Source organism: Solanum lycopersicum, chromosome 1 (assembly GCF_036512215.1).
Source record: "Solanum lycopersicum chromosome 1, SLM_r2.1".
Taxonomy (NCBI): Eukaryota; Viridiplantae; Streptophyta; class Magnoliopsida; order Solanales; family Solanaceae; genus Solanum; species Solanum lycopersicum.
Window position 1 is genome coordinate 82,175,692 of NC_090800.1, and position 15,359 is coordinate 82,191,050.

Here is a 15,359-nt window from a genome sequence, read left to right on the forward strand (position 1 = left end):
ACCATGTTAGGTTTGGTATATTTATTTCCATCATATTAGGTATATGTATGGATTACATTTTTCATGTTGTTGAAAAGTTAGATGAAATGATAGAAGCTAAGCATAAATTTAGCATGTCTAAGTGGCAAAAATTAAGGGAAGAGAGAGTCATCAAAGAGTGATTTAATTTGTTCTTGGTCATTTCCGTTGGAAAGTAGTTAGTAAGGGTCCCAAAATACGTAAATTTTGTTGAATTATATTAAATTTTATGGGAATTTTGTAATATAATGATTAAAATGTTAAAAAAGAGAACAGTTATGAAGTCTTTGTTAACCAACATTGAGCAATTTTTTTTGAAGAAGTGGTGGAGTTAGACTTTTTGTGTGAAGTTTGTTAAATCAGCTACACGTAAAATAATTTTTTTTTTTTAAATTTAGTATAGTTTAATGAATTAGATAAACATTGACTATAGGGTCCAATTCTAATGAGTTAAATAACTATTAGGGACTATGTGGTCTTAGTTTATTGAATTTCAAACTTGTAAATTGCAGCTTGAATTCTAACATATTCATTATTGAACTGCATTTGAAGAGCAAGTTTTCTTTGTTTTATTTTAAAAAAAGGTCAAACTCATAAACAGATTGCTAAATTTGTTGGGTTTTTCTTTTTATGTACCTTAACTACGCTATTTTCGTATTGAATCACCCATAGTTTATCCTTTTAAACACTGTTGACTGATTTTGATAGACTTTTCTATTGTAAATGCCTTCAACTGTGTTCGTATTGTAATGATTTTGATTGAAGGAATGAAGACAAACTGTGTATTAGTCTCATTTGTTTTCCAATGTGTTCAAATGACTTGAAGTAGAACACGATTATCCTCAAACATTTTCACTATCAATTGAACTAATGAGTTCTGGAAAAACATATGCATCCTCTATCAATAGCCTTCACAAAATCTAGTTCCGCATTAATCAACAGTGTTTAATAGGAACAAATTATGGGTGGTTCAATGATTCATGTGTAGAACTCTAACATCAATCGTGATCAATCCTGGCAGAGGATGCTAAAATGGGTCAATCAACAGAATCCCCGGTCAGTTTTATTCGTAGGAGTTGGGAGTGAGTGTAAAGATCAAGTATACGAAATAGCTGATGGGATTGAACTATCAAAGCTACCATTATGGATAGTACAAAAACCTAAATGGAGTAGTACTAGTTCAAGGGGGCCTAGGTTCAATTGTAGAAACATTACAACATGGATATGTACTTATTGTTCTGCCATTTGTGCATGATCAAGGACTGAATGATAGTAGAAGAAGGATTCGAAATTGAAGTGGAGAGAAATGAAGAAAACGGATCGTTTACTAGAAAGGATATAGCCAAGGCATTGACATACGTCATGGTTTACAAGGAAGGTAAAGAGATGAGAGAAAGAGCAAGAGAAGCTATTGATGTTTTTGGAGATAGACAGCTTCAGAATTCTTGCATTGTTAACTTTGTTGTCCATAAGGGCATGGTTGAGTGGTTGGTTGGTGGATCGATTCCAGCTTAGGTTACCAAAAATGTGCTCCAAGGGGCATAGACTGTGACAGAGGTCCTGTATTTCGCGTTCCAAAAAAAATATGTTTTGTATGTATATAAGCCTAAATAGTTTGATATTTGCTGATATGGTGTTATTTCAAATTGTCTATACATATAAATACTGTATTATAAAGTATTGTTTTAACTAATCTAATATTCGAATAAATTATATATTTCTTGGTAATTTTTAAAGTCACACTCCCCTAATTAAAGAATAATCATACTATGAAGCAAAAATAGAGTATGATATTGAGTTATTATTAGAACAATTTAGAGTTAAAAAGATAAATAAGATTATCAACCGCAATAAGTAATTGAGCCAAGATGAGAATAAATAAAGTAATGATGCAATCACATTAAGTTTGGGATTACATAAAATAGAGTCAAACCTAAATATAACACTATTGTTTTTCTTTTTTTTAAAAAAAAAAAACAAATGCTGATTCTATTAAATATACCGATAGTCTGTATATTCATGGTCTTTCAAAATTATGAGGCTCCAAAAAAAATTATCGTATGAAATTTATGTTTTAATATCACTTAAAATACTATTGAAGAATGAAGATATTAAAAAAGATACAAATTTTGTAAAAAAACGAAAAGAAAGAATTTTACATGTACTTTTTATTAATAAATGTTTTAAAATATTGAGTTAAAAAATATAAATATTTAAATTATTAATTAAATTTTTACAACAAAAATCCAAGATAATATATGCAAATAAATACTAATGTCTTATTAAATAGAATTTATCCTTTCTTTTTAATAATAATTTAAAATTTATAATAATTTCATAGATTTCCTTATTGAAAACAAAAGGAGTAAGTAATATGTAATTAGGTATAATTTATCCTTAGTTTTTAATCATAATATTAAAATTATGAGCTAAAAATTTTAACATAATTTCAGAGATTTTTTTAGGTTTAGCTCTATAGACATTAAAATGAAATTGGTGTCTTTTCTGATCTTTTTGTCATATATAAAGATTTTTCCGGATAAAATATAAATGTAATTTTCAAATGTAAGCAAATATTCATCTCAACCCAATTCATCAGGTATATCTCATCTGGGAGACATGAGAGGAGTTGATGGAGCAAAAACATTTTTAATTGAAAAATGTCTTTTATTAATTCGATAATGTTCTAAAAGTCATTCTTAATCGAAAAATTATTTTTTATTCGACTTTTGATTCGATAATGTTTTAATATTTTCTTTTGTGTATGATTTAAATTAAGAATTCAAGATTCATAAAAAAAGAAATGATATTCTATACGAATTCAATCTTTGAAGAAATTTTTATAAATCATTTTTTAAATAGTTATGAAAGAGTTTTGAAAAGATTGTGACGTTCTGTCCTACCTATTATTTTATTATTTAATATATTTACATGGTATAATTCAATATATTGTTTAAAACGTAAAATAAAAAACACCCAAAATAGACAAACGTAAAATAAAAACACTCAAAATAGAGACAAAGTAAGGCAAATTTAATTTAAACCAAAACTTTAAACTAGGATAACAACTACACTACAAATTCGATAAGCTATTTATTGTTTACAATGTAACATAAAATCAACTCACTGCCAAACATAACTTTTTAAACCTAATTGTAGTAAGAACTACACTAAAATAGATGTGACCTAATTGATATAGTTTACTCCCCCTAAATTACCTATTATAATATAACACATATAATATGAAAAAAAATAAAAACATATTATTATATTGAGAGGTTACTGTATATAGAATATCGAATTAGAGGAGCTTAGCGTTACAATTGATTTGACCTTTTCCTCAAATTTCCTCTATTTTATATTTAGCATTTTTCTTTTTTAGTATATTATGTATTTATAATTATAAAAAAAATTATTATTATTTATTTATTTTCCTTTTTAGTATATTATATATTTAAAAATTACAAAAAAGAACGGTACTATTAATTACAATATTTAGCATTTCATTATTTTTTTTTATCTATAATATAAGAGGGATATATGTCATTCAACAAGTGTATTTTTATCCCTTACAAGTTACCGCCTCCTTCACAGTGCTACAATCTTATATACATTTATTATAAATTAGTAAAATTAGTGCTTTCGGGCGAGAATTTCATCTCATGAAATTTATAAGATAATATTTAAAATCTATCAGTCATTCAAATAAAAATACTATGTTATATTACATACAAACTTACATAGTAATAAACATTAATAATGTAAAGTATAATTTTAACACCTTATTATTTATTCTTCAATCAATCATTCTTTAATTTAATTTTATAATCTGTCACTTTGCTTCCATGAAGCGTTACTATTTGATATTTTTTGGAAATAAGATGGATATCAACATGATATATTATATTTTCTAATAAATAAATAATTTATATTTGCAATAACAAATACTTGCACACAATAATATTACAAAAACATAACAAAGTTTAAAATATGCACTTAAAAATAACAATTAATATCATAACTATAAATTAATAACTATAAAAAATATATCACCCTCACTGAATGGACAATGTCCCCTCATGAAAAATTTTCTCCCCTAGTACCTTAGGTTTAAAGGAATAGATCCTCTAAGGATGGAAATATTCTATTCACAAATGCAATGATACAAAAAACAATAATGTAAGTGAACCGCTCAACAAGAACAAAATACATGAATATTTAATCGTGCATAAGAAGTAGTAGTTCAGAATTTTTGTTGTTTTAAAATCAGAGGAAATCCATCTATTTATATACAACAAAGGATAGTGTGAACAAATACTTATTGTGACTTATCGAAAATGACACAACTCTTTTGAAAAGTTGCAACCCTATGGAAAGGTCACAACCTTTCATAAAAGTCATAATTTTTTCATAAAAGTCGTAACTCTTTATAATAATAGCAACTCTTCATAAAAGTCACAACTTTTCATGAAAGTCACATTTTTCATAAAGAGAGAAAACTATTTTTTGAAAATAAATTAAAAAAATTTTAAAAAATTAACTTATGATGACGCTACATAGACGGACCTAGGATCTCTTTTGTAATTTAAAAAAAAAAAATCATCTACACAAAGAAGTAGTAACTCCAATGCCGTAGTAAGTGACAAAAGAGAATTGATCGAATGCTAAACACCCTTATTTTCGAGTTTCAACTTTATGATTGTGAGTTTAAATTTAAAAAAAAAGAGATAAATAAGTTAACTATTAAATTAATGATAGAACCTTTTATTATATTAAATTAGACGTTTTAGAGATAGAAAGGTCTAATAATACCCATTTTTATATTCTTTTTTCCTTCTATATCAATTACTTTACCTTTATTTTGCAAGATTATTAAATTATTTCCTTGATAATAGAAAAAAAAACAAATTTTGTTTTTATCCACAGTACGACTCCAATCCGTATCATTAAACAAAACAAAAAATGTTGTTTACTTGTATCAAGCTTCTATAAGTGTTGAAAAAAAAGGTATTTTAGACTCGATCAAACTAAAACTCCATATAAATATATAGTCCTATTTCTCCAATATTCTCCTCCATCCTCTTTTCTCCTACTAGATATTGTTACTTTGCTCTTTCATTCCCACAAACGAATTATTATTTTTTTTGGTCTTTGATTTTGTAACATCACAAAATTAAAGGTCCAAAATATGAAAAATAGACAACAAGATCATGTGGTCACATTTATTTGGGCAGAAAAAAATAATGTGAGGAGCAATTTTAGAAGAATTTTGACCATCTTCATCTTTTTCTTTGGTTTACTATATGTTTTATTATACTCCTTAATTTGTTTTAACCCTTCATTCAAGTTTACTCAAAGACCTTTAGATACTTTTATGAGATTTAACCAAGAAAATATAATCCAAAAAAAACTTAATACAATTCCCCCAGAAAAAACTCAGCTTCACCATATTGTTTTTGGCATTGGATCATCAAGTGCCACGTGGAATAATCGAAAGGAGTACGTAAAATTATGGTGGAATCCAAATAAAATGCGAGGATTTGTATGGTTAGATAAGAATATGAATTATGATAATGTTACTACTACTTCTCTTCCAAAAATCATGATTTCAAGTGACACGTCAAAATTCAGTTACACGAATAAAAATGGAGATAGGTCAGGAATTCGTATATCCCGAGTTTTGTCAGAGACAGTAAGGGCAGATTCGGGAAACGTGAGGTGGTACGTGATGGGGGATGACGATACGTTTTTCGTGCCCGAAAATTTGGTTAGGGTATTGAGAAAATATGATCATAAGCAATATTATTATATCGGGAGTGTATCGGAGACACATTGGCAAAATCATGAGTTTTCTTACAATATGGCTTATGGAGGTGGAGGTTTTGCTATAAGTTATCCATTGGCAAAAGCAATTGAAAAAATGCAAGATAAATGTATACAAAGATATCCATATTTGTATGGATCAGATGATAGAATGCAAGCTTGTATGGCTGAACTTGGAGTTCCTCTTACTAAAGAAGTCGGATTTCATCAGGTTTGTTTCGAACTATTTTTTCTAACGTTAAAGTCTATTGGAAATCTGCGTACACCATATTATCTCCAGACCTTTTTCGGGGTTTTTTTTAATGCATAGTAGTTGATTTTAATTTGATGTGTGGTCTAAGCTTAGCATGACCTTTTGTTGAACTAATTAGTCAATAGAATCATAGCGACTACTAGAATATAGGGTTCTAATTAAATTGACAAGATGTTGATTTACTAAAATAACAATTAAATATAAGGGTTTGAGTAATTTAAAGTGATAAAGATATTTCACCAATCACTAAGATATAAATGGTGGAATAAACTACGACTACCTAATACTTTCAACAAAATAGTCCTACATTTGTACTTGGAATTATTATTCTATCAGGTTATCAATTAATCCTTTTAATTACCTCTAATTATTTAATATTAATAATTAAATAAAAGAAAACTTAGAACTAAAAAAAGTCCAGCAATTTAGGTGGGTGAGCCTTTTGATAACCAATCCTCAAATACTAAACCACTTCTAGGTGGGTGACCTACAATTATCTACTTATGAAGGACATGTCTCTACTCATATCTCAAATTATTGTACTTACTTTTAATAAATCACAATACAATTAAATGCTATATTTGGAAAAATGGTAGGTCAACTAAACATTTTTCCATCAATGTATTTTATGTCACATTAATGTAGGACCTACTTATATCAAACAAATAGGAACATAACCAATATAAGTTTTTTTAAAAACAAATAGATGTTAGTCAAAAGAAAAGTATAAAACCAAAAAGGTTAACCAAATTACTAGAGACATAATTAAGTAATTAGTTAAACCAATCCCCAATCCACAACACTTGGGACTAAATAAATTTACAATTTTATGCTCAGACTATTGTTTGAGCGTCTGAATGAACTTTACTAACAATATGTTTTTCTTTACCGTTTATAATGTATTTGAGCTTCTTATTTGACGATTTAACGGTGTTTATTCGGAACAGTTTGATCTATATGGTAATGTAATGGGCCTCCTTTCAGCCCATCCAGTTGCCCCATTGATTTCTCTTCATCATCTTGATAAAATTGAGCCCATTTTCCCCCACGTAACCCGAGTTAAAGCCTTGAAACGTCTCAAGAAGCCCATTACACTGGACTCAGCTGGGCTTATGCAACAGTCCATATGTTATGATAGGCCCAGAAAATGGACCATTTCTGTGTCATGGGGCTATTTGGTCCAGATAAATAGAGGCATTTTACCGGCCCGTGAAATAGAAAAGCCCATTGCAACTTTCAATGATTGGTATCAAACTAAGGATGAGAATTCCCTCACATTCAACACAAGACCATATCATGGGAAAGGTTGTCAAAGACCATATTTCTACTTGTTGTCTAATGCATACGCGTCGACTAATGACACAACGACAAGTGTATACGAGCATGATGGGGCACCCGGAGGGAAATGCAAGTGGCGTATGGCTGATCCATCCAAGATACGACACGTGGAAGTGTACAAGAAGCCTGATCCAAATCTATGGGATAAGGTAATTTCTTTGTTCTTGTTGAATAACTATTGTCATCTATGTTGTTGGCTCTCTCCAAAAAGGTTGTAGCAATCCGACACATTTTTGGAGAATCTGAACAACATAGAATGTTACTATTTGTTAGTATGATATGTGCTGATACATTTGTGTTTTGTGGATGTTTTCAAGCAGTCTCCAAGAAGAAATTGTTGCAGAGTTTTGCCAACAAACAAGAATGATACTCTTTTAATAGATGTAGGTGAATGCAGAAATGGTGAACCCATTTGATTGTAGTGACAGATAAAGACTTTTTTTTTTTTCTCACTTTCTTACTAGTGCTATTCATGTCATCATTTGTAGTCCCCCAACCCAACCCCCTCATTGAGTCTTTGTTTTTTGTCTGATATGGGAAAGAGGTCAGATTACACATATTGCCATGTACAACAAAAAACTTACAATGCATCAAATGAGCTATAATCTTGATATATATTGGCAGAGTGAAATGCAAAATAGAACTCGTCTACTTCTCTCTATTTATCTCATGAAACCAGTGTAATATTGTGTGTGAATCAGTTGAACAGGCCTAAACAACATAAACACACTTAATATTTGTTTCAGATCCTTACCAACACAAGACGCGAGTCTAAGCTTATTTATCTCCACTTCTGCTGCACTCTGAATAAGAGTATTGACATTAATGCATTAGTGTCTTTTCTTCATATTCTTCATTCTTTTTTCGACACCATTCACATAACAAATCTTCCTCCCCTTCAAATCCAGTATCATTGTACGGTTTATATTCTTGTTCATGTCATGTTTTTGAGCCGTTGTAGTTCACAGGGATCATTAGCGCTAGCTAGAACTTCATCCACTGGCTTTTTTCCCTCTACTAGGCCTTATTATTTGCTTCAGAAGAGCCATCTTTGGGACATTCCAATGCTCTATATGTCTACAAACTTTTCCAGATTTCTCATTGAAATAGTATTCTGTATAACCAGTTGCTGCAATTTTTAAGTATCATGCAGAGTTAAAGGCAACGACAAGAATCGAATAAAGTCAGTAGACTGTAGATGTAGAAGCAGTGGCTTGACGAACCTGAAAGAATGGGCTTCCATGGAAATGACAGTATGCAACTAAAACGCCAATGACCAATCGCCTTGTCCTGTATTTACAAACGCGCGCACTTGGTATACATCGCAACTCTATCTAATAGACGAATGAATTGTGAGCTAACCTCAAAGTCCTCCCACTTCATGAGTTTCATATTTGATGTTTCAACAAGGTAACCAAAATTAGTACAGTTCCTTTTAAACCGACTAAGCCCTTTGAAGGAACCTGCTGGATCCGCAAATTCACACTTATCTTCATATGCATTTAGGGTCAGATTTCCTGATAGCATAACATACAAAATCCAATTATGAAAAAACGAAATCATTTGAACTTTGTTTTGCATCAATAAAATCGCTTAATTTAGGATTTTACGCTTAAACTCCACACTCAATTGAATTATAACACTTCATGAAAGTTTAAATACCTGTAACAAAGTAGGATCTTTGGAAGTCATCTTTAATGTTGTCAACAACAAGGGCACGATCAACAAGTCCAGAACCATCAGTCGCAAGTTCCAAATTCCCCTCCGAAGGAGCTTCAGTACCCGCCGGAGAACGGAAAATTGATGCAGCAATCCCGAGGAATTCAGAACCATACCAAGCCATTTTGAGCAGCAAATTTTCAGACTCAGAATCTTGGCTACTAGTACTAGTATTGTTTGATGAGTTACTTGATGAGTTTTCAACGTTGCATCGGGACAACTTGAGTATTTTCTTACTACTATTTGGCCGGAAAATGGAACGCCGGTCGCCGGACTGGAGATAGGGAATTTTGATGGAAGCAAAAGAAGTAAAAGTAGCCATAACAAAGATTAAGTTTTAGTCGTTAATTAGAAGTTGAAAATGGAAAATACTTGTATTATATCTATGTTCATATTAAATACTGACCACAAAAAAATGAAAAATTATAAGAAGGGCAAGAAATGAATAGACTAGAAAATTCTTTTCCCATTGATGGAATATTTGTCATTTTTATTTTACAGCGCAAAATAATCAAAATATAATGGGTCATTTTTAACAAATTTAAGTGTGTTTTAGGCAGGTATTACTCATACGTGTAGTGTTTTATACTGCAAATTAAATTTTATACAAAATATCACGAAAATTGTTATAATGCAGAAATGAAATATACTACTTTGCCTCCAAAATTAAGTCCAGAAAAAAACTAATAAAGTAATTCCAAAATCATGCTTTTATAACAAGTAAATTTTCTAAAAAGAAAAAAAAAACTAAGATCAGCAAAGCAATTCTATAACACCAGGTAGTATAGAAAACTTTCTAGGAAGGAATCCTAAGAATTCTCCATCAGACTGAACAAATATGGAGCCACTGCTGCTAATCTCTTCGATTTCAATTGAGCGCGCCCTGCAATGACAAACAAAAACTGTTGAAGAATCTCATAAACATAGACTAAGCTAACATACCCCTTAAAGTGGATCTTTGAAGTTCTTATGGATATTGTAGTATAGCGGTTTGATCCTAAAGGCATTACTTTCTGAAATAACTATGTCCAAACTGACTTCTTTTTCAAGATGCACAGGTGCACTAAAGTAGTTGCTGTTAATGGGCAACTTGGAATTCACGATATGAATTTAAAGAAGAGATCAGAATTTTTTTTTTTTTCTTTCTGAAACAGCGATGGTATACCTTCTTGAAGATACATTTTTCACTGATAAGTGTGTCCCGTTGTACAGCTTATGTAGTTTGAGAACGAAATCATACCACTTGAAATCCTGCAGAATGACCATCTGCAAATAAAGTAATTAGCCATTGTAAGTCGTATCTAAGCAGTTCTTGGAAAACAGTGATGTTGAAAATAGTGACCGAGAACAGGGAAAGAGAAATCATTAAACCTCATAATCCCCGCTTGAGGGGTTGGCATTTGGTGTAATCTTCATTCCGCCACCAAAATATTTTGCATTCCCAATGCAAAGAGCAGTTACTTGGGAACATACTTCCCACTCACCCTCATCAACCTAGATCACCATCATGTTTTTCGACTGATAAGTAAAGACGAGCAAAGTTGAAAGACTGACTAACATATGTTGACCATGCAGAGCAAAATGAACCGCCCCCCTCATTATCCTGAGAATAGTTGAGAGATATAACCCAAACCCAGTAGGTAAACCAAACTGACCTTGATCCTAAGATCTTGGTTATGGTGCCGAAAGAAAGCTTGCAAAGCACCAATAACATAACACAAATTCCCAAATTTCTTGTACCTTGATGCATAATAACCTGCTTTTGCACTTCTGCAAAACATCAAGTGAATTACCAGGTTCCGTCAGTACATGTATTTACAGATCAGAAGCTAGAACTGCATCGGCACACAAGAATAGGACTACTCACTGAGAATGAATGAAGGCGACAAAGCTTTCTTTGCTAGAATCACTAAGAATTGCTAGAATCAGATGTATTTCCCATAATTTGCTATATGCTAGAATCAGTTCTCCTTTTACATTAATTCCAAATTCTGGTGAAGACTCAATGCGTTGAGGGAGTAAATACAAGGCAACTGAATGGAGTAGATGGAGAGAAAGGAGAGGACACTACACTATTAGCATGTCTAATCTTTTCATTCAATGCCTAATTTTGGTGAAGACTCTCAATGCATAGAAGAGGTAAATACAAGGGAAATAGAATAGAGTATATTTTAGAGAACGCAAGGACACAACTGTTGACTAGCCTCTCTAATCTTCCTAGAATTAACACTACAGTTGCACCTTAACAAGAATCACAATTTTATGGGAGTTCGGGAGCAATGAAATCGGCAGTAATACAGGAACAACTAGTCCCAATTATAGAGGAGTGGGAATGGATAGCAGATTCTCATCACCAAATGTGAAACATAACCATAACTTAGGAATTTCCGGAAACTATCCTTACAGATGAATATCAGCAACATTGATGAAATAATGGGGCTCTCCAATTTCTCCAGCTATGCATCCAACATCAATTTTGGATTTCAGCCCTACAAAACACCTAAATCAGACTTTCTTCAGCAAAAGGAAGGAGAAGGATGGCGAATAGATATACTGCAACCGTTAATAGAATAGGATATCTACTTCTCTGCGATTTATTTATTTTCTGGGTTAAAAAGGGTCTTGAATCAGACTTTATGCCAACAAGAGATGGAGTCCTTGTGCCAAGTACCTTTAGCAATGCGTTCTATGGCATCATGTGGATCATTTTTCCTGATTTAAAGAAAGACCATCTATAAATACTGATACTCCATGCAAGGAATGACAAAAAATTAATCTACAAAAACAGCAGAAGTTGCAGTTACCAGCCAAGCGTCCTGGCAAAGTCAGATCCAGTACCCAAGGGGATTATCTGTTAAGAAAGGACATCATTTAGGTATCTTCATGGGGTAATCGATAGCAAGCAGTTTGTAATGCAATAAGCACACAAAATGAACTTCACGATATCTCAAAATAATGTTCTCGATTTGATTAAACAATGCCAATCAGCCAATGATGACTCACGCCAAGAGCAGTAGAATGGCTGGAGTTCATATCATGATTACAAACAGGTTCTCCACCGCAGAAGAAGCCATTAACAACCTGAAAACCATGAGTTTTAATCAATTAAGCCAAAACTTAATATTAAGCATGGATTTATGAGCCAAATGGCAATAAAAAAGATTATATGAATCCTGTTTGAGCTATAATATCTGCAGACCGCCATAGAAGTTGCAGCAAAAGAAAAGCCAACATTAAGTATAATTCAAAGGGAAAAGTACTAAGGAAATTTATGACTACGCCAAAATGATGATATACTACCAGCCAGCCACAATTGTAGATGAGTCTACCTTTAGACAGAGAAAAACTTACTTGAGAACTATTTCACTTGCTCTTTATTTGTTATATTAGCATATTTTAACTTGGTGGCAGTTCTGGGCTACTAGAAGAAAAGTGAGTTGTTAATGTTTTTTTCCTTTTATCAATGCCAGGCCTCTAGCTGTGTGTCTTAATGCCGGATGCACCTTAGCACAAAAGACAACTGAAAACTGAAGACCTAGAACGGCTCAGAGGCAAATGAGGAAAAACAGATATAGAAATTTAACTGATACACCAAAGACAATCCCCCACCAACTCCTTTCTGTTTCCTTTTTGTGCTAAATACATGTACTTTTGCAGTTTGAAAACAGAAAGAAGACATTTTAGAATTCAGGAAAGAAATAGGACGAACCTCATGAAGAGTTCCATCACCACCGACTGCTATTACAGCATCAGCTCCTTCACGTATAGCCTGACAGTACAATTGAGATAAACGTTTCTGCATTCCACCTGATACTAGCTTAAATCAGAGATGTTTAGGTGTTTACCTCTCTTGTTATGTCAATGGCATGAGAAGGACCTGAAGTTAAAGATTCGCATATCTGGTCAAAACAGAGAGAACTTTTTCACCTAAACAATCATTGACAAAGAACTACAGTAATACCTACAAGAGCATTAAACATTTAGTTCCATTTAAGTTACAGCAAGTAGATATATCCCATGTAAGAGGGATATATATTATCCTACCAAGCTGAATTTTTTACAGAAATCAACTTATATGATACTCCTACCATACTTAATTAGCATCAAAGAATAAGTAAAGCCTGATACACTTTTGGGTTTTTGAAATTTACTGGGAAAACAAGCAGTCTTATGCTGATACTGAAAGCAGCCACCATTTTGGGATCTAGCCAAAATGATAATGCCATAATATATTTTAGGATGGAAGGCGACAGTTTGCACCCTCTAGCTAATTTCACTTTCTGATCTTTACGACTTAAGAGAAAAGATAGGTAGCATTATTTATGAAACTTGACTAGAAAATTACACACATTTAAAAACTCCCCGTTTGTTGAAAATATGGTCCCCCTATAATGGAGAAGGTCATGGGTCAATATATAGCTCTTACAACAGACTATCAGGAATATAACTTCAGCTGCATCTACACTTGTCAAAAAAAGACATCAAACAACATTTATTATGACTGAGTATGGGCAAACTCTGATTCTTATCGGACCACAAAAAGGAAATTTCAGTTCCACCAAAGTATAAGAGGGTAGATGTTGCAGAATATCGTGGCACAAATATTCTGATACCTATAGATGACGCTACCGTGAGAATTTGAGGACATTTTGGATGCTCATGCATGCAAATTATGAGATGTTACCAATATGTACTTCCACCATTATATTCAGTTTTATATCCTCGATGTTTGGTAAAAACTTTACATTGATCAAAATCATGAATTTCCAGAAATCTAGAATCAAAATTTAACTCAACACATACAATCTAGTTCATAAGAAGTCTAATAACCCTGGTATGTGAGTATTGACCACTTCTGTATATTAAAGTTGACTTCATAGGAACATTCGTAATTCGTCTATTAAAACTTCAGGTAAATTTGCCTTAATATAGGAACAAAACATGAAATTCATAAGGAAAAAGCAATTACATCCATAAAACCAATTAGATAAGCATAAAAAAATTCTACCAAAAGTTAGAAACTTTAACAACAAATAAGCAAAGAAAACCATAAGTTAGGGAAAACTTACATTACAGTCATTACCCAGGCGAGACCTGAGGTAAGGAAGTAACTTCTTCCATTGCTGACCCGTAGTTCCATTAGCTCCTGCTCCAATAAAACCAAGAAAAAGACCAATCAACAACACCTCAAAGCCTTAAATTCCAAATTCAACCACATTAAACATGTCAATCAACACCTTCATTTCCCAATTTTAAGAACCCTCATCTTATTTCATTCCATTAATTATTTTTCTTTTACAAAAAAGACGCATTTATGAAGAAAAGGATTTGGGGTTCAATGCAAATAGTGTGGGTAGGTAGGCACACATTTCAACTTGAAAACCTGTACTGGTGAACTATTTAAACGGAGAGTGAGGAAAAAAATAAAATCTTGAAAAGAAACAAAAACCTCTGGGATTAACGACGAATATGAGTTCAGGGCGGCGAAAGGAAGCGCCGCCGCGGAGCACACTGCAGTCAGATGAGGTGAGATCTGATGACATAGGCGATTGTGCTCTGATTAAAGAAGGATTCCTGGCCATTGCAACTACCACTACACCTTGATATATAATCATTCTTGAAGTAATAAATTTATATATACACACACAAGAAAAGGCACACCTTTCTATGTGATGGAGATTTTGATAAGGATTAGAAGGTAATCAATGGAGGTTTTGAGAGTTGAAAAAACTGAAATTGGGGTTTAGTTAATTACTCTAGCTAGTTCTACAATAAAATAGTGTTGTTGGCAAATCTTGTTTTGTTTTTGTTCCATTTTGGGACCAAAAAAAAAAGATCAATTTCACAAGAAAAATAGTAATGTTTCAATGATGGAAAAGGTTGTTTGATGGGATCTCTTTTGGACTCATTAAACATTATTCAAAAAACAATTCCAATTTGATGCTAAGATTGTGAGTGTTTTTGTTGTACAAGTATGTTACATTGTTTTTATTATTTTAAATACAATAATTTTAGTTTGTTTAGCAAAGTTTATGTGAAACCAATTGCACATTTTTAGGGGTGAAATGTCATTTTTGCTAAATAATAATAATAATGAGTATCTATTCTGTACGCATTTGGATTAATTAAGATTACAATGTAGGTAATATCAAGTAAAAAATAAATATGGATATTAAATATTGAGTAAAAATAATACAATTATTATAAA

General features: G+C 32.0%; 3 protein-coding genes across 4 annotated transcripts; 1 reads left to right on the plus strand and 2 right to left on the minus strand.

Annotated features, from left to right (window-relative positions):
- The first annotated feature begins 5,039 nt into the window (after positions 1-5,039).
- On the plus strand, positions 5,040-8,047 carry LOC101264770 (uncharacterized). The gene is made up of 3 exons (XM_004231144.5): positions 5,040-6,052; positions 7,042-7,581; positions 7,753-8,047. The coding sequence occupies exons 1-3, from the start codon at positions 5,207-5,209 to the stop codon at positions 7,846-7,848; spliced, it is 1,482 nt and encodes a 493-aa protein (XP_004231192.3). The 5' UTR covers positions 5,040-5,206; the 3' UTR covers positions 7,849-8,047.
- A 16-nt stretch (positions 8,048-8,063) lies between these two features.
- On the minus strand, positions 8,064-9,589 carry LOC101266162 (uncharacterized). 2 transcript variants are annotated; one of them, XM_010328310.4, is made up of 4 exons: positions 9,095-9,589; positions 8,795-8,949; positions 8,656-8,722; positions 8,064-8,546 (listed from the first exon to the last, which is right to left on the minus strand). In XM_010328310.4, exons 1-4 carry the CDS (start codon positions 9,471-9,473, stop codon positions 8,425-8,427), a joined length of 723 nt encoding a protein of 240 aa, XP_010326612.2. In that variant the 5' UTR covers positions 9,474-9,589; the 3' UTR covers positions 8,064-8,424. The 2 variants fall into 2 exon arrangements, with proteins under 2 accessions (XP_010326612.2, XP_004229946.2); XM_004229898.5 differs by having other exon boundaries at positions 8,064-8,561.
- A 143-nt stretch (positions 9,590-9,732) lies between these two features.
- On the minus strand, positions 9,733-15,085 carry LOC101256219 (sphingoid long-chain bases kinase 2, mitochondrial). Its single transcript, XM_004229864.5, has 12 exons — positions 14,601-15,085; positions 14,221-14,297; positions 12,997-13,050; positions 12,861-12,920; positions 12,155-12,232; positions 11,956-12,002; positions 11,823-11,863; positions 11,556-11,640; positions 10,807-10,921; positions 10,523-10,645; positions 10,317-10,417; positions 9,733-10,034 (listed from the first exon to the last, which is right to left on the minus strand). The coding sequence occupies exons 1-12, from the start codon at positions 14,764-14,766 to the stop codon at positions 9,905-9,907; spliced, it is 1,077 nt and encodes a 358-aa protein (XP_004229912.2). The 5' UTR covers positions 14,767-15,085; the 3' UTR covers positions 9,733-9,904.
- Positions 15,086-15,359: the final 274 nt, after the last annotated feature.